The following is a 27,884-nucleotide window of genomic DNA, read 5'->3' on the forward strand; positions in this document are numbered from 1 at the left end:
AGTAGAAGTTTTAAATTGGGGAAAGACACATTTTATGAAGCTGCGAGGTGGTCTGGCACAAGTGGATTGGTCACAGATACTTCAAGAGGAATCAATGACAGACCAGTGGTAGACAGTCAAAAGTAGGACAGGTAGATAAGGAGGTAAAGATGGCATATGTAAATGCTTTCTTTTATTGAATACAGTGGTTAGGCCACAGCTGGAATTTTGACAGTTCTGGTCACCACATTACAGGAAGGACATAATTGCTCTGGAGAGAGTGGAGATGAGATTTTAATGAATGTTGCCAGGGCTGGAAAATTGAAGCTATCAGAAAAGATTAGGTAGGATAGGTTTGTTTACCTTCAAACAGAGGCTGAGAGGTTATTTGATTAAAGTGCACAAATTTATGAGGGGCGGAGATAGAGTAAACAGGGAAGACTTGTTTCTTTGAGTGGAGCATTCAGTTACCAGGGGGCACAGATTGAAGGTGATTGGTAAAAGGTTTAGGGGGGATATTGGGAAACACATCTGCACCTCGAGGGTGGTACGTGTCTGGAATGCGTTGCCTGGGTTGGTGGTTGAGGCGGAAACCCTCAAATCATTTAAATGGTACCTGGATCTGCACCTAAGGTGCAAGGTTCAGACCCAGATGTTGGAAGGTAGGATTAGAATGGGTGACCATTTTGTTTCAGCTTGCACAGACATGATGGGCTGAATGACGTCATTCTGTGTTGGAACGTTCCTGTGGTTCTGTAATAGGGAGTTGAGAGAGGTTCAGAATTTGGTATGGGGGTGTGGAGAAGAGGCCCACATTAAATGTTAGCAGAGAGGCCCATGACCAGGAGAGAGAGGCTGAACACTTTTTAGGAGCCTTCCCAAAATTCATTGCCTCATACTGCTGCTCTTCCTGGCCCACAAAGAAGGCCTGGAAAAGACACTTAGCTTGCCTTTCACTCAGGTTTCCTGAAATCGGGCTCCAGTTGCACTGGCTAATTTATATCTGTTCATTTTTTTTCTGTTTTGAGGCAGGACTTGCAGAATCTGCTCTGTAGGCAGATACAATTTTGACATGATGTGGATGTGTAAAGATATCAAAGAGATGTGAAGCAAAGGCACAAATATGGAACTGATGTGCAGACATGTTCTGATCTAATTGAGGAGGGGACCGGGCCAGAGGGGCTGAATGGCCTACTTCTTGTCCTATGTTCCTAATCCCACATCGGTCACTTCACACATAAATGGGGGAGCATGGAAAATTTAATAACACCAGGAAGTATCGGATTGAACTGCTACCATGGGTCTCCTGAATCGCAGGAGGGAAAAATCCCACCCGATGTCAACGGACCTATTCATGGTCCATGTTCTGCCCGTTACAGTTTCTGTGGTCAGCGGGGTGGCAAAATTCAGCCCTTAGTTTCCTCAAGTTTGGTTTCAGCTGTGATGTAAAACTTTTGGCACTCACTGTTTACCATCACGTTAAATGAAGAGCTGCTTGGATAGGTATCATAAAGTTGCTGTTACTTATGTGATCGTGTGTGTATACTAATGGAGCCGCCTTGTATGGCAACAGAGGGCCAACTGTTTGCACCTTCACATTCTGACCAGAATAGCTCCTATTGACACAAACAATTGACCTAACAGTGAAACTGGGGCACCAAGCCTTGCTGGGAGTTGCTCCTATTGATGCCAGGTAGGATCAGATTGCTGTGATCCCCTTCCCAAGGTTGAATGGACCATTGACACTCTTAAAGATCACAGATGAATTTATAATCCCCTTCGTCGAGGTAACAGAGAGAGAGAGAGGCAGACAGCAATAGAATCATTGGCCATCAAGAACTCAACTCCCTTCAGGAGAGGAGAAAAGGGAAAAAAAATTGCTGGAATGAAATACAATGGGCAGAGTTCTCCTGTGCTCCTGCTGACATAGGGGGGAGGGAGTGGGAGACCCAAAAATCAGCTTTACAGCAACGTGAATTTCCTGCAGGACATTCCGCAGATGTCCATCATGGCGGATCAGGAAACTTCCTGGAGGCTGACGTGAGCCTCACTTGCATCCCACTAATGGGTTGCAGATGAAGGCCCAACCACCCACATCAATTTTCCGTGGCATCAGTAGGAAAACACGCCGGTGCGAAACATGTTTGGAACAAAGTGGCGTGCAGAGGCCGGCACTCACCTGAACACAATGCTTGGGGTTACCTCCGGAGTTCAGGATGGAATTTGCCGGCAACTCTGGACCTAGAGCCCCAGTGCAGTGGGTGGAGGGAGCATTTGTAGGTGGATCACCCAGATTCGGTGTCTTGGAGGGAGTCCATCTCCTGGCCTCATAATGTTTCTGGAGTTCCATCTTCATTCTCAGGAAGTCTATCTTATTTCTTCAAAAGTGGGTCAGTGATGTTGGGTGCATTTTCAATATGGCGCCCAGATAGGTTGGCAGAGTGAGTTGATGCTTGGCACAGCAACCAATGAAGGAGTGACAAAGGAGCGATTTTGACGTATGTGAAACGATACTCTGCAAAAACCAGGTGATGAAAGGAAATTGGGTATTACATCAGTGAGTAGCATTTCTATTAGCCTATCTTGTGTTTCTTTGAAGAAAGGAATCCAATTTATATTGCCACATCAGTCAATTGTGTGTGTAATTGAACACTACTCACAACAGCTTGAATATTCCTTTACCTTTAACCTTCAGGAGTCATTCTAACTTCCTGGTAAACTGTCACGGGTTCAGTAATTAGTGCGTGAGCTTTAGTTTGAGCTTTGTCTGGGTATCTCATTCTGTGTCTCAGTCTTTCATGTGCAGACAAGCAATGGGGGTGGGGGGGATGAGTGTCAGGGGGGTTCTATTTTGTCCTCTTTCATACATTTTGATTGACAGATTAATTTCTGCTGGGCTGTGTGTTTCAGGAGTCAAAAAGAAACGAGGGTGCTGTCAGGTTTGCTTGTTGGAAAATTAGATTAAATGCCGTTGTCATTTGCAAAGGATTGCAGTGTTCGAGCGATAAGGTTACATTTAATGAGAGGAAAGAGCCTTCTCGCAAGGGGATGATGATTTTCTTGTGTCAGGCTGGTGCTTTATCACAGAACCTGATACTGCTGCACCCTGGCAGCCGCTGATAATGGATGATCAAGAACACTGTACCACTTCAATCGCCACACTGCTCTAAGTGACAACTTATCGGCCGTTTGAACTGCAGGGACAGGGAAATAATTAGCAGCCAACATGTGTCTTGCAAGTGGCGGCGTAGCATCCAGCCACCTCGCTCTTCCCCTGCTCTTGCCCTCCTGCCAGGGCAGCTTGCTCTTTGGCTTACGGAACATTCTAGTTCCCTGGATGGACTTTCCCCACATGAATGGAATGGCATAATGGAGTGACGGACCTGGTACAGCCCCTTTAAGCGTCGGGATGAAGGGAGAAAAGGGGCTTGAGTTGCAATAATAATTCTTGTGTCAAATTAAAGCTTGGCAGCTGGAAGTTCCTGTCTCTCATCTTTAACACTCCTCTTCAACATGTCCATTACTGAAAAAAGAAGTGTTTTATGCTGAGGAGCTGAGAAAGAGACCACTGAGGAATCTCGAACTTATCATTTATTTTGAGCGTTTTAATTTTATGTTCTCACATCATTTGCAACCCTGAAAGCTACTTGTAGTTGAGGATTTAATAATTTGTTTCTTAATTGCTTTATTTTTGACGCTGAATCCTGTCGTAAAAAGGTGCAGTTGTTGATGCTGTGACCCTGCGCCATTGGGTTAGGTTAAAGGTTGAAGTTGGATGCAGGTCAGAGGGAGTGGAGTTGGGGGGGAGGAAGGAGGGAGAGATTGAAAGACAAAAGCTGTATTCTGTGTAGACATGCCTTGAGCTCACTTTGTGCCTTTCATGAATATGTGCGGACAATTACAACACAAAACAAGTTTTATTTTGGAGGAAAATGTTTTTTTTCCCCTTTGTAACAATGTAAGGAAGTGGTTGCGCCTGTCACAAATAAGGTAGAAAATGGTGGAGCTTGCATTTCTGGGTATGCAATGTTGAGCTGGATGATGAGGTGCTCCAAGTCCAGAATGTTCCAACATTGTGAAGCTATCTAGTCAAACAAAAATGGTGGTTAGTAGAGTACAAGGTACAGCAGCTTGTCAGGAAGCCTATAACAAAATTACATTAATCGCACTTCATACTTAAGTATTGGTTTTCAATCTGTAGTCCAGAGATGTACAAGATTATTTTAAGGCGTAATCTTCAAATGCTGTTTAGAAAAATACTCTGGCTCTATCTTGTGGAGGGTTAAAGTAACTACATAGAGATATGCTTGCACTAATTTTTTTCTCCTAATCAAAACATAACTCTTTTTTGTGCTCTCCTCTAGGTTTCGGATGCCACTTCAGAGAAACTTTTCAATACTACCACAAGTAAAGGTAGGCCATCTCCCCATCCCCTCACCATCTTCTCATCGCTGTCTCCTGAACGAGGCTACTGACCTTAAGCCATATATGCGAAGTGGCACTTTTAAACTGCTGATTGTGGAGATTTCAGTATTCCTTTTTTTTGTTGGGGGAGGGGGGGGGGGGGGGGGGGAAGTGGTGGTGGTGGTTGCAGCCAGTAATATAAAAGAGGGCAACCATTGAATCAACATTCCTACTTCACTGCTGGTAACTAGGGTGAAGGGCTCTCAAGTTGTAGAAGCAAAGGATGATTGATGAACAAAAGGCTTTTCCTCTTGCCCTTGCTTTCTTTCTGGATTTGAATGTATTTCCCACATTCTCATCTTTGTTTACTCATACAGTTTGATTTGTGGCATCCATTTAGTTGTGAATGGCCATGCTTGACAGAGATTCTTTATCCAACTGCAGTTTTTTTTTGAGGTGATTTAGTTCCCGTGAAAGGATTAAGGTTTCTTTGTGTGGCCTTAAATCAACAGCAGCTTTTTTATATAAGAAAAAACATTGCCAGGAAACACACACAAATAGGCCTTTAGTGTATTTTCTTCTGCCCTTATTTCCATGAAAATAACCTTTTTTTCCCCCCCTCGAGTGTTTTCCTCATGCCATGTGTTAATTTGTGTTGCCAGCATGAGTGACAAGAGATAAGTGTAAATGCAGGTGTTTGGAGGTTGGACTCTTGGAACTTTGACTGGGGAAGCAGAGATCATTTGGGGTGGGGAAGGGGGGTGGGAAGCAGAGGTTAATGGAAGTATGGCAACTGTTTTGTTCTGGGGAACTTGTATTCACTCTCTGAGCATTGTAAAAAAAAGCTGTGCTCGAGAGGAGTCCTGTTGTGAAGATATAATCTCAATACTTGTATCAAGACAGGTGCATGAGGCTCAATATTTCAGGTCATTTTCTAAGACATGTAGCATTTAAACTTCATTTCTTGTGAATATTGTTAGGAATGTTTTGTTCAATTGGCTACTGTTAGTTTTAAGTTCCTTACACCTAATTGTGATCACATTCCCAGAAATCTGAGAGTCTGTATAATATATGAGAGTCTATACAATATATTACAAGAAGTACTCACTTTAACACGGTTGAGTGAAAAAAGACTTAATTTCATGCGGTTGACCTGGATTCCAATTTTGGATATGTGGATCTAATTATATATCTGTTCCTTTAATTGCTGCTTTACAGTGCTCCCCATTTTTTAATAATTACCTACTTTCTCTTTAGTTTTACTGTAATATTGAAAATATTATCAGGTCGGTGACTCAGAGGTCCATTTTTTTTTAATAAATTGGCCCCTGGGTACCTCTCGCTATTCAGAGTGATGTTTCCTGAATAATCTTTTGTGCTTGCTTCACATTGTTACAGCGTTAGCTTAATAGGAACTGGGATCTCAACCCAAGTTCTGTGTGGTCCATGCTTGGTAACAATTTAAACTGAAATTGTACAGGGTAGGAAAACTTTTTTTATATCTTGTACGGTGCTGAGCTAATTGAGCACACCCAGGGCAGTGTCATGCTACGACAATTACCGTAAGTGTTTGCAGCCACAGGTAATGTAATGCCCCAGAGTTCCGAGTTGTGATTAGCCATCCAGTGACCCATGCTGGAAGAATGCATGTGGGTAGCTATTCAATAAAAAGAGTGGCCTGCAATTATCTAACACCTTTCACGATGTCCCAGAGTGCGTTATAGTTAATGAAGGACTTTTGAAATCTAGTCACCATTGTAATGTAGAAAACACATCAGCCAATTTGCACGATGGAAGATTCTACAAATCTCTTGTTCATCCATTGAGGTGAAGGCCACCATGTTCAGCATCTAGGGTGTCTGGTGGGGTTCTAATGGATACGATACGACAGTGAGTGCAAAGGCTGATCTACACCCAGAAGGTTCTGCTGAAAATGGGACAGGACAATTAAAGGTACATGCATTCCTTGAGGCGAAACATCTTTGCCCCCAGCCAGCTTGGGGAATTAACCCACAACCTGGGCATACAAGTAGTAGGGTGATAATGACCTGATTATCTGCATTAATAGTGTTGGCTGAGGGATAAATATTAGTAGAAACTTGATGTCTGTGTCGATATGCGCAATCTTCTTGGAGATCCTTTCCACTTGGAACCGACAGTTTGCGGTGTCGATGGTAGTCATGATGTGGAGATGCCGGTGTTGGACTGGGGTAAACCCCAGTTCAACGCCTGCATCTCCACATCATGGATAAATATTAGCCAGGGGTCCACTCTGAAAAAGGGCCGTCAGAGGGCAGACAGGGCCTTGACTTAACACATCATTCTAAATGCTACCCGATTGGGCAGCATTTCTTCAGCCGGAGTTTCTGGTTTCTGCTTTGGTTTTGTGGTCAAGTCTCTGGATTGGGACTTGAACCCACAACCTTCCTGCTCAAGAAGCAGGAGTAATACCACCTGTGGCTGACACCGGATTGGATTTTACTGCGGTGTTCCCTACTCTCAGTAACCTCGCAACACACTCTGTTCAGGTTCATGCACAAACGATTGTCAGTTAGACAGGTTAGACGATGTCCATGGATTGTGTCCCTGCCTTTCAGCATAGACCAACCAAGAGTTTTAACCTTTCAGACTGCCAAGAACTATCACCCCCATCGGAGTAACCAAACACCGGGCTTGCAGAAGGTGAAATAATTGCTGAACTTCAGTTCAGTTCTGGGTTTCACAGCCCATATGTCTCATTCGGAATTGCCTTTACAAAGTGGAGCTATTAATCACTAAATATGAGTGTTGTGAAAGGGGACTGGAGAGAGACGAGCACACTTTGTAGAAAGAACAACAAGGAACTACAGAGCTGGCAACAGCTGTAACCAAGATAACATCTTGAAAGAATGTACAGTGAGACATCATATAGAATGAATGTAGCATGTTGGAATCCAGAATGATTATAAGCATCAACACAATGCATCTAAGTGTATCTGTAGGTCAATGCCTGGCACCTGTTCATAGTTACTTAAGTGAGCTACACTCACTCGTTTGTGAAGGTTTTATTTATTATGATTTCCTGACTCGTGAATTTCAAATCTTTGACTGCCTCCCAAAATGCTGATACTGTACATACACTGTACACCATTACAGAATTATCTAAATGGTTCTACACAACTCTCTATACGCATGTGCAACCACAACTGTCCACACGTCTCTGCAGTCACAGCTGTCTCTATGCCTCTCTACTTGGGCGGAATCTTCTGCTCCCAGAGGTGGCAAGCTTGGGACAGGAAGGGCACTTCATTTGGCGGGTTAGTGTTGTACCTTCCTGCCTTCCTGTCTCCACCTGAATCAAGGTATGACCTGGAAAGTCCAAGGTTAACCATCACGCCAAGATGTCACTAAAGAGCCTTGAATGGCCAATTAACCTAAGGGTCTCTTCCTGCCACTGCAGTGATTAATCCAACTCCAGGCAGGCCTGCTGATGTGCGGCATGACTGATAAAAGTATACGGTTGTCTGTCATCCGGAGGCTTTATGGTGGCAGTGGGGAGATGGTTCCACGATTAAAGGCACTCAGTTCCTGACCGAGGGTGTGGGCATTGGGCAGGGGAGTTAGTTACCTGCTGAGAACCACCCGCTCTCCACTTGGTTATGACCCCTTTGTCCCATCTGCTCATGACCCTCTCACCCTGAGAACTCCCCCTCCCCTCCTAATTACTTACCTTTCTCTGGGAACGCAGAGAGTGGGGATGGTGCAGTCCTGACAGCAACCATAGCCGCCTCTGCTGGTCTGATTTGCCCAGTAGCTTTTTGCAGGCAGGACTTTCACCTCCAGGGACTTGGTTCTGGAGGGAGACCCACCGGTCTTCCAGATTAGCATAAGATCATAGAACTCTACAGTGCAGAAGGAGGCCATTCAGCCCATAGAGTGTGCACCAACCACAATCCATCCACGCCCTATCCCCATAACCCCATGTATTTACCCTAGCTAATACCCACAATACTAAGGGACAATTTAGCGTAGCCAATCCACCTAACCCGCACATTTTTGTACTGTGGGAAGAATGATGTGGAGGTGCCACAATTCTTCACTCACCTGAAAAAGGAGCGACACTCCGAAAGCTTGTGCTACCAATTAAACCTGTTGGACTTTAACCTGGTGTTGTGAGACTTCATACTGTGGGAGGAAACCAGAGCATCCGGAGGAAACCCACGCAGAAACAGGGAGAACGTGCAAACTCCACACAGTCAGTGGCCCAAGCCAGGAATTAAACCCGGGTCCCTGGCACTGTGAGGCAGCAGTGCTAACCACTGTGCCACCATGCCGCCCTAATCCATCGGGCCTTCCAAAGAAGTGGCAACGCAGGACTCCTGCTGGCTCGCCAGCCAGGAGGCGAGATCCTCGCTGCCAGCCGAAGATTTTATTTATGGAATGTGGGCATCGCTGACTAGGCCAACATTTATTGCCCATCCCGCATTGCCCTCGAGAAGCTTTTTTGAACTGCTGCTGCTCCTTAGTTAGATATAGTATGTACATCCATAGGGCTGTGAAGGAGTAAGTTCCAGGATTTTGATCCAGCGACTGTGAAGGAATGGTGATAATATTTCCAAATCAGGATGCTGAGTGACTTGGAGGGGACCCTCTAAGTGGTGGTGTTCCCAGGTATCTGCTGCCCTTGTCCTTCTAGAATGTAACAGTCATGGGTTTGGAAGGTGTTGCCTTGTGGAGTTTTGTCTGGCTGCTTTATGATCTGGTATGGAACAGAGGCCTGAGCACATTCTTAAGGTGTGTAACTTAATGATTGTGTTGCAATCTGTTTGGATGATGTGGCTGTTGTGGTTGAATAGCAGACAGTGTATGCGGGCTCTGAGATATGGTTGAGAGTCTTGTAACAGTGCTAAGGATGGGGAGAAGCTATGAGTGTTATTTGTAAGTGCTGATATATGAAGGTTGTTGGTATGTGGGTGAAGAGAATGTGGTGAATTAACCAACATGAGAGAACAGTAGTGCAGTTGTAAGGATTTTGGGATTCAAAACACTCAAGTGCCATCATTGAACTTCTTTGGGCCTGATTCCTGGCATGAACTACCATGGCCATTTACTCCCTCTGTATTGCACTGTCAGATAATCTTGAGGCACGCTCCGTAGCACCATAATTCACCCTTCTTCTGCTTCCACAAAGAGTGCAGCAACTGCTCCAGCTAGAATGCACCTCCCCTTTAAGAGGTGCGGGCTGGCCTTAAGTTGTGCAGGCTGGTTTTAAATGGTGCAAGTCCCGCACAAACCCCCGCTGAGGTGCGCAGCCACTCAACAATGCGCTTAGCCCTGGCTGCTCATAGCAATCCTGCAAATTAGCAGCGAGCGCAAAGTTGGCATGGTGCCTGCATCAGAAGCAACGGGTGCGAGTTAACACTGCAACGCAATCCAAGCCCCCATTTTCAGGGGCTATCATGTTTAACTCCATCGTATTTAGTAGGTGTTGGCTAGTTGCCTTAGAGCGCCACTGTGGCAAGATGAACAGGTTTTCAAAATAATCGTCTTTGACAATACTGGCAAAAAGTCAAAAGGTGTTTCAACTGGAAGCATTGGCAAGACTTCAAGGCCGAGAGCTAAACAAACATGGGAGTAAAGCACTCTGCTGTTTACAAAATCGCTACAGTGTAATACTTTTCAGTCACTTACGAGTGTGTGACCATATCCTGAGGACATTTAAGTTCAACCCCGTGGGCCTGACTTTGATGAGGTAAGCTTGTTTTATGCTCCAATTTAAATTGAGAGTCCTTTTTAAAAAGGTCTTCCAAAAGCAGCTTCCTCCATTGCAGTAAAGGTCATTAAGCAATTAACCTGCCTTTAGCACTGGGTGGCAGCTGGAGAATTGACGCCTGCCATTGGGAGTCATGCCATGTGCTGCAGCTAATTGTCAAACTCACTCAACCAACTTAGTAATTAATATGTTTTAGCCAGAGGGACATATTTGCTATTCCCTTAAATTCATCTTGTTAAGTTGTTTTTCTCCAAGACAATGTGTGACTTAATAGATTATTCCCAACGTTGTTCTTATCTTTTTCAATGGTCCTTCAACTTCTTGACTGGAGGTCCCCTGGCGTGTACGTGATCTTATCGGATTCTCACCTATCAACACAATATCCTCCATTTTGATGACGCTCGTTCTGAAATTGTCTTCTTAGCTCTGGGACTTATGTTTGAACTCAACTTTGTCACAAGACTAATGTGTTCTCGTTCCCATTTCTACCAGGCTAAGTAATTTGGTTAAAATGACTTTGTACCCAAAATCTAGAGTGGGACTGATTTATACCATAAGCAAATTTCCTATTTCACAAACATTTACTTGCCCGATTAAAACATGGGCTGGTACGCATAATTGCTCCAGGTGACATTGTGTGATGATGCCGTGTGACATTGTATAGGTCAGCATCTCACTACACAGTGTAATTCTGGAGTACGGAATCTGGAACCCACGGATGGGGGTCACAGTCAAGCTGGCATAGGCTTGCATGGTGGCACAGTGGTTAGCACTGCTGCCCCACAGCGCCAGGGACCCGGGTTCAATTCCCAGCTTGGGTCACTGTCCGTGCGGAGTCTGCACGTTTTCCCTGTGCCTCCGGGTGCTCCGGTTTCCTCCCACAGTCCGAAAGACATGTTGGTTAGGTGAATTGGCAATGCCAAATCCTCCCTCAGTGTACCCGAACAGGCGCCGGAGTGTGGCGATTCGGGGATTTTCACAGTAACTTCACTGCAGTGTCAATGTAAGCCTACTTGTGACAATGATAAATAGACTTAAAACTAGATGTGGAACAAATTGAGGCAGTTAAATTGTAAATCTGTGACTGGAATTCTTAAACAAAATAGGCAACAGTGTAGCTGGTGGAAGATTGAAACAGAAACAGAAAAATGCTGGAAGCACTGAGGAGATCAAGCACAGCATCTACAGAAAGAAATGACAAGTTATTGTTTCAGACATCGCTCTTCATCCGAGCTGCCAGTTGGGATGAAAATCCTTGCCTGAACATGAATATTTTTGGTTTCCTTTGCTGAAATTTGAAACCTTCCCAGATGCAAAAGTAGCTTGTCACTGGGGTATCATGAAACAAGCTTTCATGACTTCAAATCCCAAGAACACAGTGTGGAACTACTCAAGTATTCAGTGGTATAAGTTATATTCAAAAAGACTGGAAAGGACAAAGAGTGTGCAGTAAATGTTATTTGGCCAATGGTCCTTCCAGGGTGTGAGGTTCGAGGAAAACAGAAGCAAAATATCCATCTCATGGCTTTGGCTGGGATGAGGCAATCAGTTGGAGGTTCTTGGAATTTCACTCATTACAATTTTGTTTTTTTCTTACAACACAGCGGCACAGTGGTTAGCACTGCCGCCTCACAGACCTTGGGTCACTGTCTGTGTGGAGTTTGTCCATTTCTCCCCGTGTCTGCGTGGGTTTTCCCCGGGTGCTCTGGTTTCCTCCCACAGTCCGAAAGGCGTGCTGGTGCATTGGCCGCGCTAAATTCTCCCTCAGTGTCTCCAAACAGCTGCTGGAGTTTGGTGACTCGAGGATTTTCGCAGCAACTTCATTGCAGCGTTAATGTAAGCCTACTTGTGACACTAATAAATAAACTTTAAACTTTAATGATTCAAATGGACTTGGAATAAAATTCAAATGAAGCAACATTACATAGTGGGCCCTGATAGAAGGACCTGAAATGTTAACTTGCTTCTCTCTCTACAGATGCTGCCAGACCTGCTCAGTATTTCCAGCATTTTCTGTTTTTATTTTGGGTTTCCAGCCTCTGCTTTATTTTGCTTTTGTCCGAAGTGGAATCCAGTGTAGAGTAATAAAAATTAAGCAAGTGAAGGGGAACAGTTTACAGTCTAATCCAGAGGACAAAGTGGCATATGTTAAAATGAATGCAAGTTTGCCATGTGTGCACTCAAGTCCCGGGACCACCAAGTCCAGGGAGAGGAGGGAATGGATCATCTGTTGTGTGAAATTTCAAATGCCTGGCTACACTTGCCTGTGTGATTGCAGGATATTTGTGTGTACAGTTTTTAGCCTGGACGTAGAACATTGGAATGAGCTGAGATGCAGTAGGCACAGAGATTGACAGACTGGTATAAAGTGAGTCTGAAATTTGGGGTAAGTTTCCCCAATCTTTCACATTTGTTATTTGCTCTGTGCCCCAATTACATGTGTCTGTGGGTGGAAATGCACCCCCAATCCCAGCCACCCCAGATACTGAGTCTACACATTCCTCTGCCAGCGTGACGATAACTTGAAACAGAGGGAGAGAAAAAAATCTTGAGTTAATCAAATACAGTGGCTAATATTGAGGATATTCAACAAGTCCGATTTCAGAAGCTTAAAACTAGATACTTAAAAACAAATCACTTAGTGCACATACACGTAAAAGCTTTTCCTCACAGTCAGATTGCTGGCTAAATAACTAATTTTATTCAGCATTTTAGAGAGGAGAGCATTCAATGAAACCTCCAATTAACTAACATTTATTTAGCATTAACAGTAATTATAGACAGTAGTCTCTTGCCCACAGATGTGTCAACATTTAGTATCAAGTCTAATCATTCAATGAAATGGAGAAAGTTCAGTGAGTACCAATTAACAGGCCAATTAGTATGACTGAAAGTGTTGGGTAATCATTTGTTTGCTTAAATTACAATAACAAAAATGCAACATACTGTGTCGAAAGCTTGTATTCAATTAAGAATCATCGGAGCTGTGTAGCCTTTAACCCATTGAAGGCAATGACAGTATTTTTGTTGACTGTGCTAATCTACATAGTGATTGAGATGCCAGAGGTTGACATGTCTGAAGACTGTGGCTTTTAACTAAGATCTCTGGGACCAATTCGAACCTGTTTGTAAGCACAATTAGTATGGAAATCAGCTGAGGATAGGGGAAGACAGAATGGAAACTTCAAATGCCTTGGTCCACTGGTCCAATCATCAAACGAATTGCATACTATGTCATTGCTTTTTTTTTGTTTATCCACTGCGAGATCCAAATTACAAATGGGGAAGTTCCCCTGGTCTCTACAATTTATTTAATGACATTTGTTAATCTACTACATGAAAGTGGGAAGATGACGCGATAATTTGTCAAATTTACCATTATCGAGACAAAAAGAAATAACAGATCAAGTCAGAAAACAGTAGGAAAACATTCAGAAGACAGTGATCGTAAGGTTTAGGCTGGCCATGGAAAAGAACAGAGAACGATCCAGAGGAAGAATAATTATCTGGTGGGAGTGCCAACTTCAGTCGGGTAAGAATGGATCTGGGCCAAATAGGTCAGAACCAAAGGATGGCAGAAGAAATGGGATATCTTTGAGAGAGTTTGGGCACTGACAAGGTATGTTCCCCTTGAGATGGAAAGCTAGGGCAGTCAAAGTCAGAGCTACCTGGATGACGAAAGGGATCTCGCTTGTCGGTGCAGACTTGATGGGCCGAAGGGCCTTCTCTACACTGAGAGATTCTGTGATGGAAATTAAGATGAAGAAGAAAAAATGTGTTTATGAGAAAAAAGTGGAAGTGGAAGTAAATAAGAGGGAGTATGAAAAGAAACTGGCAGCTAATATAAAAGGGAATCCATGGCCATTCCACCTAACCTGTCCATCTTTGGAGTGTGGGAGGAAACCGGAGCGCACTGAGGAAACCCACGCAGACACGGTGAGAACATGCATATTTCACACAGATAGGCACCCAAAGCTGAAATTGAACACGGGTTCTTGGTGCTGTGAAGCAGCAGTGCTAATCACTGTGCCACAAACATGGTCAAAAAAAGGGTGTTAAGTTAAGCTCAGCAACAACAGTTCAGTCAGTTTAACTTCAACAGTGGGGAAACTTCTAGAAACAATTACTTGGGACAAAATTAATAATCACCTGAACAAATGCAGGTTAATCAAGGAAAGCCAGCATGGATTTCTTAAAGGGAAAATTATGCTTAACGAAGTTGCCGGAGTTTTTCAAAGAGGGAACAGAGAGAGTTGATGAGGTGGACATGAAATTCCAAAAAGTATTTGATACAATGCCGCACAACAGACTTGTGAGAACAATTATAGGTCATGGAATAAAAGGGACAGTCACAACATGGACACAGATTTGGCTGAATGATGGGAAATAAAGAGTAGTGGCTAATGGATGTTTATTGGGCTGGGGGAAGGTTTGTACTGGAGATCTCTAGGGGTTAGTGTTGGGGCTCTTGTTTCTTCCCGATTTAGTGCCCTAAACCTTGGTGTGAAGGGCCCAAATTCAAAATTTGCAGATGACATGAAAAAATTGTGAACTATGAGGAGAACATTGTAGAATTTCAAAAGGATACGTTGGTAGAATGGGTGGACAGGTGGCAGTTGAAGTTTGATACAGAGAAATGTGACATGATTCATTTTAGTAGGAAGAACATGATGTGACAATATAAAATAAAGGGTACAACTCTAAAGGGGATGCAGGAGTAGAAGGATGTGGATGTATATGTGCTTCTGTCTCTGAAGGTGGCAGAACAAGTTGAGAATACGGTTAATGAAGCATAGAGTATCAATAGGGGCATCGAATATAAGGGCAAGGAGATGATGTTGAACTTTATTAAGACACTCGTTGAGCCTCGGTTGGACTATTGCACCCAGTTCTGGGCACCACAGTTCAGGAAGGATGTGAGGTGAAATGTTCGTTTAGGGAGTCAGTGCAGACATGACGAGAAGCGTGGCTTTCTTCTGTGTTGCAGCAACTCTTTGACTCAAAATATCAATAGAATAATGTAATTTTAAAAAAATCACCATGACATCAACTTGGCAGTTCTGTGATTAAACAGTCCAATATAGACGGTTATCAAAGGAAAATACTGCAGACACTGGAAATCTGAAATAAAGACGGAAGAATACTCAGCAAGTCTGGCAGTATCTGTGGAGAGACAATCAGAATTAATGTCTCAGGGCAATAAACTGGGAGCAGTTAATGATGTGACAGATTTTAATCAAGTAACATTTACAGAAGTGTATCAATTCACATTTCTATGTGTATGGTCTATTGCTATGCTAGAAAACAGAAATGAATATTTCACAAGCTACAAATCATGCTTGTATTTTCCATTATATTTTAGAACATATGCTCTTCACTCCCTGCCTATACTCAGATTAGCTTGATAACCATAAAAGACAGATGCATTTGCATTGGTAAAGGCAACTTTACCAGGCTTTCTTCAGATCAAGGCAGTGAGAATCACAAGTTTGATATCGGTGAATGAAAAAGGGCATTGTGAATTGTTGCTTGGTCTGCACGCTTCTCTCGTTCTATCCTATATTTTCCAGCACAAAACACTTGGAGAAAATGCTTTTGCTTGATGTTATTTGACAGAAAATGTCTGGATTTGAAAGGTAAAAGATAGGGTAGTACTTGAAAGGTTGACTTTAAATTCAAAGTTGTTAAGAGAACAGACCTGAGTACTGATAAATGCCCTGACCTTAAGCAGTGATCTTGATAAAAGATGACAGCTCAGTGTCTGGACTGTTTCAGCAATCTTGCATTCTGTGTGGAGCTCCCTTCAGCATACAGGCGCTGATGTGTCAAAGTAGAAGCTGGCTCAATGGCACACCTTCAGCATACATTGCGGTGGTTTTGGAAGACTTGTTAGAGCGCTTAATGTAAACTTTCTCCGGGGATTGCAAACAAAAGAGCCACTAAACCTTTCAAGGGCCCTCTTTTGAAATGGATGATGTCTTTGAGTGTAGATGCTAATTGATTGAGTGTGAATGAAGGGGATGTTCTATTGTTCAAGGTAGCACCGAATGCATCTGTGCATCCTTCTTGAAGTTAACTAGCACAACACAAAGTCAGCATCTTGTTCATGGGAGTTTGGCAGCAGGTAAAATGATTTTGTGTTGCTTTGTGCTTCCTGTTTGCAAATCCCTCTTTTCTTCCTGCCACCCCTGCCAGTCCAAGTTTCCTCCTCATGCGATTCCATAGTTGCCTCATGTTCGGTTACAATTCTTTGGGCTCTGGAGGCACCACCTTCAAGTGATCGCTCTTAACATGCAATCCTAAATTGGTGGCTGGGTGGTTAGCATTGCAGCCTCACAGTGCCTGAGCCACAGGTTCAATTCCTGGCTTGGGTCACTGTCTGTGCAGAGTTTCCACCTTCTTCCCCTGTTTGCGTGGGCTTCCTCCAGGTGCTCCAGTTTCCTCCCATAGTACGAAAGAGGTGCTGGTTAGATGCATTGGCCATGCTAAATTCTCCCTTAGTGTACCTGAACAGGCGTGGAGTGTGGCGACCAGGGGATTTTCACAGTAACGTCTTGCAGTGTTAATGTAAACCTACTTATGAATAAATTAACTTTTTATATCCACTAAAAATGTCCACTTTAATTTAGGGCAACATTGTGGGGCAGTGGTTAGTACTGTTGCCTCACAATGCCAGGGACCTGGGTGCAATCCGGCCTCAGGTGACTGTCTGTGTGGAGTTTGCGTGTTCTCCCCGTGTCTGTGTGGGCTTCCTCCGGGTGCTCCAGTTTCCTCCCACACTTCAAAGATATGTGATTAGGTTGATTTGTCATGCTAAATTGCCCTTTAGTGTCAGGGGGATTAGTAGGGTAAATACATGGGGTTACAGGGATAGGGCCCGGGTGGGATCACTGTCGGTGCAGGCTCAATGGGCTGAATGGCCTCCTTCTGCACTGTAGGGATTATACCATTAACCCGTGATATACAAGTATTGTTTCTTGGTTACTTAGGCAACATATTCAAAGATTGAACAAATAGTCATTCATCTTGTCTACCAAATCTTCCTGTGCACAAAATGGCTGCTATGTCCCGCTTTGAGAAGTTTTCAAAAATCAAGATAAGATACGGTGTCATGTAAGCCTTTTCTTTCACCACACTGTGTCCTTTGATTCAACATTGCAGTGCCACACTTAGTTTCGCTTTTGATTAACACATCGAAAGTAACAAGAAGAATCTGGGGTTGACGGTATCAAATACTTGGCTGGTTAATTTGTACTGGATCTCGTGACAGGTTTGAATTGGGTGAAGGACAGTTAAAACTAAAGGACATGCACTGTTCTTTATCGAAGCAGCCAAGTGGTGTCCACATTCTGATAACGAAACGGCTAAAAATACTGACTTTTTTCATCTTTTGGGCTCTTTAAGAAGTTAGGATTAAAGATAGCAGAACATGAACAATAAAGAGTGAGGCACTGTTAGACATGACCTGTGAACGCATGAGTCCTTTGATATGTGTTAAATGCTACTGTGCTTTTTGCTTTGAGCTTGTAACAAGTTGTAAACCATCACAAAGCTGCAAACACTTTGGGTTTTTCTTTGCAATTAGATTTTTAACAGGAACACTCGGTTCTCCTGAATGAAACCACATTTCATGTCTGCCAGACCTATAAATTACCATTGGCGTTTAGCCATCATCCCCGAGCCCTTCAGAATTGCAGAAATCTTACAAGTATTTTCCTTTAATTTCAAGATGATGTGCTCATATTGTTCTGATTTTCATTGTGCCATCACTCCAAAAATCTGCTCGTATAGTTCCAAGTCTCAATCTCATAGCCTCAACTTGGACAAATCAACTATGTGAACATGGGTCTGTGTTTCACCCAAGCCAACTGAAGTAACTTAATTTTCTTTTCATTCATTCGTGGGACATAGGTGTTGCTGACTGGCCAGCATTTATTGCCCATCCCTTGAGAAGATGGTGGTGAGCTGCCTTTGTGATAACTGAGTGGCTTGCTCGGCCATTTCAGAGGGCAGTTGAGAGTCAACTACAAGGCTGCGGCTCTGAAGTGTTCATCCAACAGTCAAGATCTTCAGGCCACAAGCAATAAAATAACTAACTTCACAAAGTAAATCACAGAAAAATGTTTAATTAAAAAAAACTTAGTTACACCAACGCTCAGGCCATACCCTGAGCCACACAAGCTCCCACAAGCCCCATCTGCTTTCTATTTGTACTGGATCAGCTGGTCACCACATCATTTTGCCATTGATTACATTGTCACAGCATGTTGGCATTGGTTACATTATAACATGGAGTCACATGTAGGCCAGACCAGGTAAGGATGGCAGATTTCCTTCCCTAAAGGACATTAGTGAACCGGATGGGATTTCCCAACAATTAACAATGGTTTCATGGTCATCAGTAGATTCTTAATTCCCAGATTTTTTTTTTTTGAAATCAAATCTCACCATCTGCCATGGTGGGATTTGACCCGGGTCCCCAAAGCATTAGCTGAGTTTCTGGATTAACAGTTTAGTGATAATACCACTAGGCCATCGCCTCCCCCAGGTTTGATTCTGTTTTCCCCCATGATGAGGTATTGTACAGGGTAGGTCAGTTCACACTGAAGCCCACATTTAGGTCCAGCCCATGAGTTGAATTGAGCTTGAAAGGGAATGCGACAGAGACTCGAGGCCATGGGAAGTGAAGGGGGAGTATTGTGGAGCTGGAAGGCGACCTGTAGTCAATTAAAGGAGCTTGGGTCTAGAGTGGACACATGAGTGGTCGCTTTAGTTTACATATACAAGCCACGGGAAATACGAAGCATGTTGGGCCTTAAAATAGAGCATTGAAAAATGAGTGTCAGGACTTGGAGCTGGTCCAGTGGTTTTGCACTTACAGGCTTCAGCAACTCCCCCACCCAGCTTCTGGGGAAAAGCAAAGTTGCACTTTAAAAACAACTTAGCATGAATACACCGGCAGCTATTTTGTACCAAAAGCTGGAAGGTGTCCATGTGACATCCAGACAACTCAGTTGTTGATCATTTTCATTTTGGTTTCGACCTTGACATTTATTGCTCTGCAATTTTAAAGCTGGGAAGAGGATGGATTCCCAGTAAGGTGCTGCCAGTAGATTCGTGCATAAAGAATATAAAGTGCTGCAAACACTTGTTAATTTAGGCATCCAAGTTTTTATTTTTTATTTTTATTAGTGTCTCAAGTAGGCTTACATTAACACTGCAATAAAGTTACTTTGAAAATCCCCTGGTCACCACACTCCGGCACCTGTTCGGGTACACAGAGGGAGAATTTAGCACGGCCAGTGCACCTAACCAGCACGTCTTCCGGAATGTGGGAGGAAATCAGAGCACCCGGAGGAAACCCACGCAGACACGGGGAGAACATGCAGACTCCGCACAGACAGTGACCCAAGTTGGGAATCGAACCCGAGTCCCTGGCGCTGTGCGTTAGCAGTGCTCACCACTGTGCCGCTGCCACAGGAGCAACATGAGGGACTCCTGTTCAGCGAGAGCAAGGCGAGATGTGAAGTATAGCAGCCTCTATTGTTCCCCAGCACTGTGCTTTAATCTCCACCTCAGAAGGGCAGCTCCTGCTGTGCCACACTGATAACCTAGTCTGCTTGGGTGTCTGTGCAGGTTAATGCCAAAGTATGTGCTGCAGGCCCATGCCTGCTAGGAAATGGATCGAGAGTGCCCAGAGTTACATCACATAGGCCCTGAAAGCTATTGGAGAAGACTTCATCTCATCCGTCAGGACTATGTTCAATCTCAAAAGTTTTCAAAGTAACAGGCCAGTTTATTAATCTACAACGTCACCCAGTTCAATGTGTGCTAGATTTTAATAGCATCTTCCATCCAACATTTTTGGTAAATTTTGATTGAATTTTTAAAAAAGACCTCCCAAGTATGTGCTGCTAGTCAGCATTTTGTGACTAATAGCATTTGAAAAATAACTTTGCATCCTCGGGTGAAGGGTCAGCTAGGCCTAGTTGATATTTTTACCTGTGGAATGCATACCAGCAGCTTTCAGCTGTCAGCATTTTATAATGCAGGACTGGAGCTTTTTTTTCTTTAAACGGCACGATATTCAGAGATTTGTCTTAGGTCTGTATTGTCAGTAGCAAGGCCTGTTTGAAAATTTGAAGTGACATGCAGTGGTCAACATTTGGTTCTTATTTTTGGATTGGAGTGGTTTGTGCTGGCAGTTTGGAGAATGGTGGGGGAGGGGTGTGGGGAGGAGGGGGGGGGGGGGGGGGCGGTGGGCAGAGAAGCGGGCGCTCTGGAGAGCCGTAAGCTGTTGCTCTGGATACAAGGTCTGTCTTTCTCAATTATGCTGCTGTCAATCAGAGACTTTGCCTCTGGTTGGGGTTGTTTGGGGATGGCCTGTCTAATGCGAGAAGATGGGTTAATAAGGCCCTCAGGTGGATGCCAAGCTGTCAGGTTGATCTCGCTTTGCTGTTGAAAGGTCAGACGGAGGGAAATTCTGTCTATGCAGCCAGGGAAGGTTTTAGATTACCATTTGCTTACTTAACTTAGTGCGATGGCAACAAGAAGTGACTGCAGACAAGGAGCAGGAGAAATCGCTGTCAGTGCACATGGAAGAAAGGAGTGTGAGCATTTAATATGAAGGAAAATGTAGGTTTCAGACATTTTGCATCAATAACACTTCAGTTTATTTGACTGATGATTGTCATACTTTTCACACAAGTACCAGGAATATGTGGGAAGAGTGAAGCCACTGTTTCACGTGCACCTTTGAGAGACTGAGAAAGAAATACCATAGTCCCATAAGCTATGGTTTTCTCCCATGCATTTACTACCTACTTGAGTTATTATTTCATTCCTGTGGCAAATTCTCAATCTGTACTGTTCATTAAATGATGGGGAGAAGTGCTACTGAGGACCATGTTGACGCCGGTTGGCCTGGTTTTACATTGTCCTCGAACACCAGCCCAGTTCAAACTAAAAGCTTTAATTAGTAAATGGCAATTTGCATACTTAGCAAGAAATCAGATTGGTCCAGTTGTTATCCAATTGCTTTAACTGGTGCCAATCTAGGGCACACATATGGCGCTCTCAGGTGAATACAGTAGGGCATGGTGTGGCGCTGCACAGAGAGATCTGAGCCATAAATTACTGCTTCATTCAGATGCCATTATAAAGCACAGTTGTACTTGATCCTTCGAGCCATTTCCAGGGAAGCAGTCAATTTGAAACAGTGATCTGGACTGCACTATTTAGCGTTGTATCACCTGGGAAAGATTTAGGAGACTTGAAGTGAATTTAAATTATTGCTTGCACCTCTTGTCATCTCCGCACCTGCGAATGAGAAGAATGCCGTGGTGATGCAATGGTTTTATAGTTTTCTTCCCCCTGGCATTGTGTATGAGACAAAGGTATCTTCTAACCTTGTAAATCTGCCCATTTTTTTTAAATTAAATTACGTTTTATTCTAATTTATGGACACATTTATTGGGAAATATATGCAACTTTCTTGGACAGTGGTATCCAGTGAATGGCACAGTGGTTAGCACTGCTGCCTCACGGCGCTGGAGCCCGGATTCGATTTCTGACTTGGGTCACTGGGTGCTCCGGTTTCCTACCACAGTCCGAAAGATGCGCTGGTTAGTTCCATTGGCCATGCGAAATTCTCCCTCAGTGTTACCAAACAGGCACCGGAGATACCTAATGTGGGACATGGGAAGAGACCCTGTGCCTTGTATTGTCTGATCTTCTAAAATACTTTTTTCTGCACATTAGTCTTTTGAAGTGACAGTATAACTTTGCACTATATTAGGTGACTAGGGGATTTTCACAGTAACTTCATTACCGTGTTAATGTAAGCCTAATTGTGACATGAATAAATAAACTTAAACTTAACTTATTTATGTCCCCTATGACGTGCTGTACCTGTATAGAAAGACATTTCACCCACTTCCAACAGACTAGAGTGTTTTGAGGTGATGATGATTGTTACTAAATCCAGTTAACTCCCAAAGATTAGCGATGTCAGGTATGAATTTAAGATGGATTTGTGTAGTGGGGGATTGCTTTAAGAAACAGGAGCAGGTTGTGTGACCCTTCAGATCGATGTTACACACTACCTGCAAAAACATCCAACCACCATGATGCCTGAGGGCTACTCACAGGAATGTTGAAGCATATCGCAATATAGGATGAGGATCTGTTCTCGTAATTCTTCCCCATAGATGCCAAGGGGAGGCCAAGCTTCTCCCTAAAAACAAAATAAAACAAATTTGCAGTATTAATATCATTCTATTGAATGCCTCTACCTTAATAGAGGTCTTTCACCTGTTCCATGGAATCTGGATAAATCTACCACCTGGCAGAAATCTTATTGAACGCAGGAAAACGAGAGAGCACTGAATTTCAGCTTAGTTGTTGTAATCGACAGAGCTTCAATGCACGGTGGCACAGCGGTTAGCCTTGCTGACTCACAGCGCCAGGGACTCGGGTTCAATTCCTGCCTCAGGTGACTGTGTGGAGTTTGCATGTTCTCCCTATGTCCGTGTCCAGTTTACTCCCACAGTCCAAAGATGTGCAGGTTGGGTGGGTTGGCCATACTAAATTGCTCCTTCGTGTGAGGGGATTCACAGAGTAAGTACAGGGAGTGGGATTGTTATCAGTGGGCCGAATGGCTTGCTTCTACACTGTAGGTATTCTATGAAAGTCCCGCAGTCGCATAATCACAGTCATTTGGGAAATATGCTGCGCAATGTTTGCCAGATAGCCATCTTTCATGAGGGTGCCAATATGTTAAGTGAGTGGGTTATGTATCCTTGAGATCTAACATGGCTAATGTTAACCCAATGTGCCTACATTCAGTCGAGCTCGTTGTATAATAACCAAGACCAGTAACCTCGGCTATATATACTTTCCTCTCACCCTCCCAGCCCAAGGGACACTCAGTCCAATTGTAGTGCCCTCAGCAGAGTGCAGGGATTGAACCCGTGCCCTCATAATCTCAGACCAACACGCATTTGCACAGTGAGAGAGATTGCCGTCGAAAGCTTTCAGCATGGTCAGCCAGCTCAGATTTCCACTTGGACAAAGGCCACCGAGATGACGTCGGAAGACAGCTTGTACTAGCCCCACTGACCTCTCCTACTTAAACAGGTGGTGTTGACTCGCTGGGGGAGAGCAAAAAGGTGAACGAATACAGATACAAGTTAGAACAGCTGAATCTGTTTGCGATGATAGCAGCAGGAATCCAGTGTGCTGCCAGACAGCAAGTCTGCAATGGTCCTCTCGCGAACACTATTTCTGATGTTTTGGAACTGTGTAACATTTAGTTGGAAGCTTCAGTGCTTAAACGCTTTAAAAATAGTGCTATTGAAAAGGTTCTGACAAGAGCTTTGAGTCCGCCAGGAGTGATGGACAGATTGCAACAGGTGATTTGATTACATTTAGGAATTTTGGACTTCCAAAGCTCTAATTGCAACACATTGTATTAAAAAAAACCCTCATTAGCAGTGGCCCTTTGAGTACCACTTCATTTTGGTTCCAGATGGCACATTATAATTGCATTCTGACAGTTTTCGCTCAACAACTTTTCACTATTAGTCATATTTCAGGCAGGTTTTTTTTCATTCATTACCAAAAAGTGATGTGTTCACAGGAACAAAATACGTTAATAGTTACATTTTTTTCTACTTTAACCAAAGATAAAGGTTAATTTCTCATCCGTGGGTGGACGGGCATACTGGAAACCATATATACCACTGTCCATAAATACTACAGTGTCAATAAGGAGTTGGAGCGAGATCAATAATAGACAGGTGCAAACGATGTTTGGCAGGTCGTCCTCATTTCAATATTGCTTTTTATTATATAGTTATTCATTGCAAGTGTCACCAGGCAAATTGAGTTGGCGGTAAACTACCTTCTGTATAAAGGTTTTATTTTTGTGCCATTCTGAAAGCATTAATTTGATCATTTTGCCTTTTCACCCATAACTTGCATCGATTCCTACACTCCTACACAAAACGTTAGGGCCCATAAGCACCAGCATAAGTCGGTCAAGTTAGTGGAAAGTAAATCTGTCAGGCAGGGAGGATCAAAACGTCAACAATAAACTCCAAGGCATGTTGCTGTAGCATTGACCATAACTATGTTATTCATGATCCCCTTCTCCCCCACCTCCCTCACCCCTCTCCCCTGCCTCCCTCACCCCTCTCCCCTGCCTCCCTCACCCCTCTCCCCTGCCTCCCTCACCCCTCTCCCCTGCCTCCCTCACCCCTCTCCCCTGCCTCCCTCACCCCTCTCCCCTGCCTCCCTCACCCCTCTCCCCTGCCTTCCTCACCCCTCTCCCTTGCCTCCCTCACCCCTCTCCCCTGCCTCCCTCACCCCTCTCCCCTGCCTCCCTCACCCCTCTCCCCTGCCTCCCTCACCCCTCTCCCCTGCCTCCCTCACCCCTCTCTCCTGCCTCCCTCACCCCTCTCTCCTGCCTCCCTCACCCCTCTCTCCTGCCTCCCTCACCCCTCTCCCCTGCCTCCCTCACCCCTGTCTCCCTCACCCTTTTCCCCTGCCTTCCTCACCCTTCTCCCCTGCCTTCCTCACCCTTCTCCCCTGCCTCCCTCACCCCTCTCCCCTGCCTCCCTCACCCCTCTCCCTGCCTCCCTCACCCCTCTCCCTGCCTCCCTCACCCCTCTCCCCTGCCTCCCTCGCCCCTCTCCCCTGCCTCCCTCACCCCTCTCCCCGCCTCCCCCACCCCTCTCCCCGCCTCCCTCACCCCTCTCCCCGCCTCCCTCACCCCTCTCCCCGCCTCCCTCACCCCTCTCCCCGCCTCCCTCACCCCTCTCCGCGCCTCCCTCACCCCTCTCCGCGCCTCTCTCACCCCTCTCCCTGCCGCCCTCACCCCTCTCCCTGCCGCCCTCAACCCTCTCCCCGCCTCCCTCACCCCTCTCCCCGCCTCCCTCACCCCTCTCCCCGCCTCCCTCACCCCTCTCCCCGCCTCCCTCACTCCTCTCCCTGCCTCCCTCACTCCTCTCCCTGCCTACCCACTCCTCTCCCTGCCTACCCACTCCTCTTACCCACTTCTCTCTCTGACATCCCCAATTCTGTCCCCCACTTCTCTCCTTCACTTCTCTCCCCCATTCCCTCACTTCTCTCCCCCACCTTCCACACTTTTCTTCCACACTCCCCTCCCCCACCTTCCACACTCCCCTCCCCCCACCTCCACCAGGACACCTCCTCTGACACCCCAAGCTCCACTTCCCTGCTTGCCTAGCTCCTCTCCTCCAACTTCCCTGCCCCAATCTCTCTAGCTCTCCTTACCCTGACTCCTCCATCTTTTCTTCCCTGGGTGCGTCGGGTTCCCTGGATCCTCATTCCTTGATCCCTCAACATGCCCGGCTCCTCTTCCCTGGCTTTCTCTATCTTTTCTTGGTCTTCTGTCCCAGCTCCGCCAACAGTCCCTCAAAATTTTTAATAATAATTGTCCTCCATCTCTCCCCACAGTCAGGATTTTGACTGAGCTCATACATTTTGTATTTCAGAACCTGCTTCAATCAGCGTCACGTGTGATGTTGCAGTCCCCTTTCTTTCTCTTACATACCTCCATCTGACATATTTACACTGTGGTTTGACAATACATCTTGGCTCTACGCTGCCCTTTAGTGAAATTATGTGCCTTTTCAATGACCTTTTGAGTGCAACTGTGAAGTGAGCAGAAAGGGAGAACCAGTAAACCCAAGACAGCTTTGTGCCATAGAGCGTGTTCCACAGTGAACTCGAATGACATCACCTGCCTTACTGAGTTACCCATCTGTGCTACTGTCACAAGGGGAAAAGGCTGCATTTTTCAACATATCATCAGTTCACGTTCTGGCTGCACAGTACGTTGAAATAAAAAACACATTTCTGGTGAGGGAAGGCCAGGATCATGTTTTGTTGGGTTTTGGCATCTATTTTAATGGGGAAATGGAGCCAAAAACACCCAGAGGTTTGAATTCCCATTTGGTGAGGCATTGAAAGATGTCTGTTTGAGTGCGGAAAAAAAAAATGAGGAGTTGGAAACACATAGTTTTGGCTCAAATTTAGAAACGGCTGTGGAAACTCCATTTTGTTTGGCAGTCGCTTCAGACAGACTTCTTGCTTATTTATTACTCATTTCTACAATATGCCACCGTTAATTACTCACAGCTGTGCAGTGAACCTTAGTTAACAAGATTTACCACCTCACAGCTTGCCTCTGTACATAATGTATGTTAAATTTTAGAAGGATCGCTGTTAAGGTGTTTGTTAGGAAAGTTTAATTTTTTTAAGATGTACAGATAAATATCGAGTAAAGTAGCGTGATGATCATCTTACTTTATAGCCTGGGATGGGCCATAGCATGGCTGCAATTTAAATAAGGAGCGACGTAATGAATAACCTTAGAAGTTAAAACGAAACATCTCCTTACATTTGCCTGTGCATTTATGTGGCAACTTCTGATTTGCAAAGAAATGAAATTTGGTGCAAAATTGCACTCCTCTATTTGTTGCACCTGAATAGTGTAAATATAGTTTGTCTACAATTTAGAGCACCACTGTTAGACTTTGTCAATTAGCTAAATTCCTGGATCAGCCCTGCACCCAGAAAGGTATTACAATGCCATTAGGGTACAGGCTTCCTGTCATTGCGCTGTCTGGTGTCTGTATCCACTGTAGTGACCTCTGGGGTCTCTCTCTGCTTTAGTGCTAACCATGCTTTCTACGTGCTGCAGTTTTCGCTGTTGTCTCTATCTGCTGTCAGACTTCCTGGTGCCTCTATCCACTGCATAGCACTGTCTGTTGTCTCTATCTGCTGTAGTGCTTTTTGGTCTCCCTGATGTAGTGCAGACTGGCCTCTGTACCCATTGTAGTGCTAACTGGGCTCTCCATCTACTGCACAGCTCTCTATTTGAAGGAGTGTTACTTGGGCTGTAGCACTGTCTGATTGTCCCTTTGTTGTGATGTTGTTTGGGCTGTAGCTGCTGTATTAGTATCAGATTATTTGTCTAAAGAAGTACTATTTTCACTCTGGTGTAGTGGGAGGGATAATTCCGAGATTCTTGGTTCCAGCAGATTGCATTAGCTGGAGGTCGGACTTTGAACTTGAAGTCCAGTTCTGTGATCTGTCTCTCTAGAAGCGCAGCTCCCTGTTAAACTAATGAAATTAACCCTTAACGCTGCAGTAGACTTTGACTCTCCCTGCCACAGTGCTATCCAAACCCTCTTGTTAACTTTAGTTGAATTCAACAATCCTGGTTGCCACACTACCAGAAGGATGTGGAAGCTTTGGAGAGAGTGCAAAGAAGGTTCACCAGGAAGTTGCCTGGTCTCGAGGGTGTTGACTATGTTGACGAGTATTGTTTACACTGGAAAAATGGAGGCTGAGGGGAAACCTGATAGAGGTCTACAAAATTGAGAGGCACAGATAGGGTGAATAGTCAGAGGCTTTTTCCCAGGATGGAAGTATCAATTGCAAGGGGGCACAGGTTCAAGGTAAGGGGGGAGAGGTTTTTCACGCAGAGAGTGGTGGGTGCCTGGAACGCAGAGGAGGTAGTGGAAGCAGACACATTAGCAACATTTCAGAGGCATCTGGATGGGTACATGAATAAAGGGATACGGACCAAGTAAGGGCAGAAGGTTTCTTTTAGTTTAGTTAGGGCATCATGATTGGCACGGGCTTGGAGGGCCGAAGGGCCTGCTCCTGTGCTGTACTAGTCTTTGGTCTTTGTTCATTTTGTTCCTTGTAAAAACCA

The 27,884-nt window shown here is 44.6% G+C and overlaps 1 protein-coding gene across 12 annotated transcripts in view; it reads left to right on the plus strand.

Moving 5' to 3' along the window:
* The window catches only part of auts2a (activator of transcription and developmental regulator AUTS2 a), a 1,221,519-nt gene that overhangs the window by 1,059,467 nt on the left and 134,168 nt on the right, over positions 1-27,884 (plus strand). For all 12 annotated transcript variants that reach the window (XM_078224989.1, XM_078224996.1, XM_078224993.1 and 9 more), the window contains exon 7: positions 4,344-4,392. In XM_078224989.1, the coding sequence (XP_078081115.1) occupies positions 4,344-4,392 (49 nt within the window). The remainder of the gene's footprint in view (positions 1-4,343; positions 4,393-27,884) is intronic.

Source organism: Mustelus asterias, chromosome 12 (genome assembly GCF_964213995.1).
Source record: "Mustelus asterias chromosome 12, sMusAst1.hap1.1, whole genome shotgun sequence".
In the NCBI taxonomy this organism is placed as follows: Eukaryota; Metazoa; Chordata; class Chondrichthyes; order Carcharhiniformes; family Triakidae; genus Mustelus; species Mustelus asterias.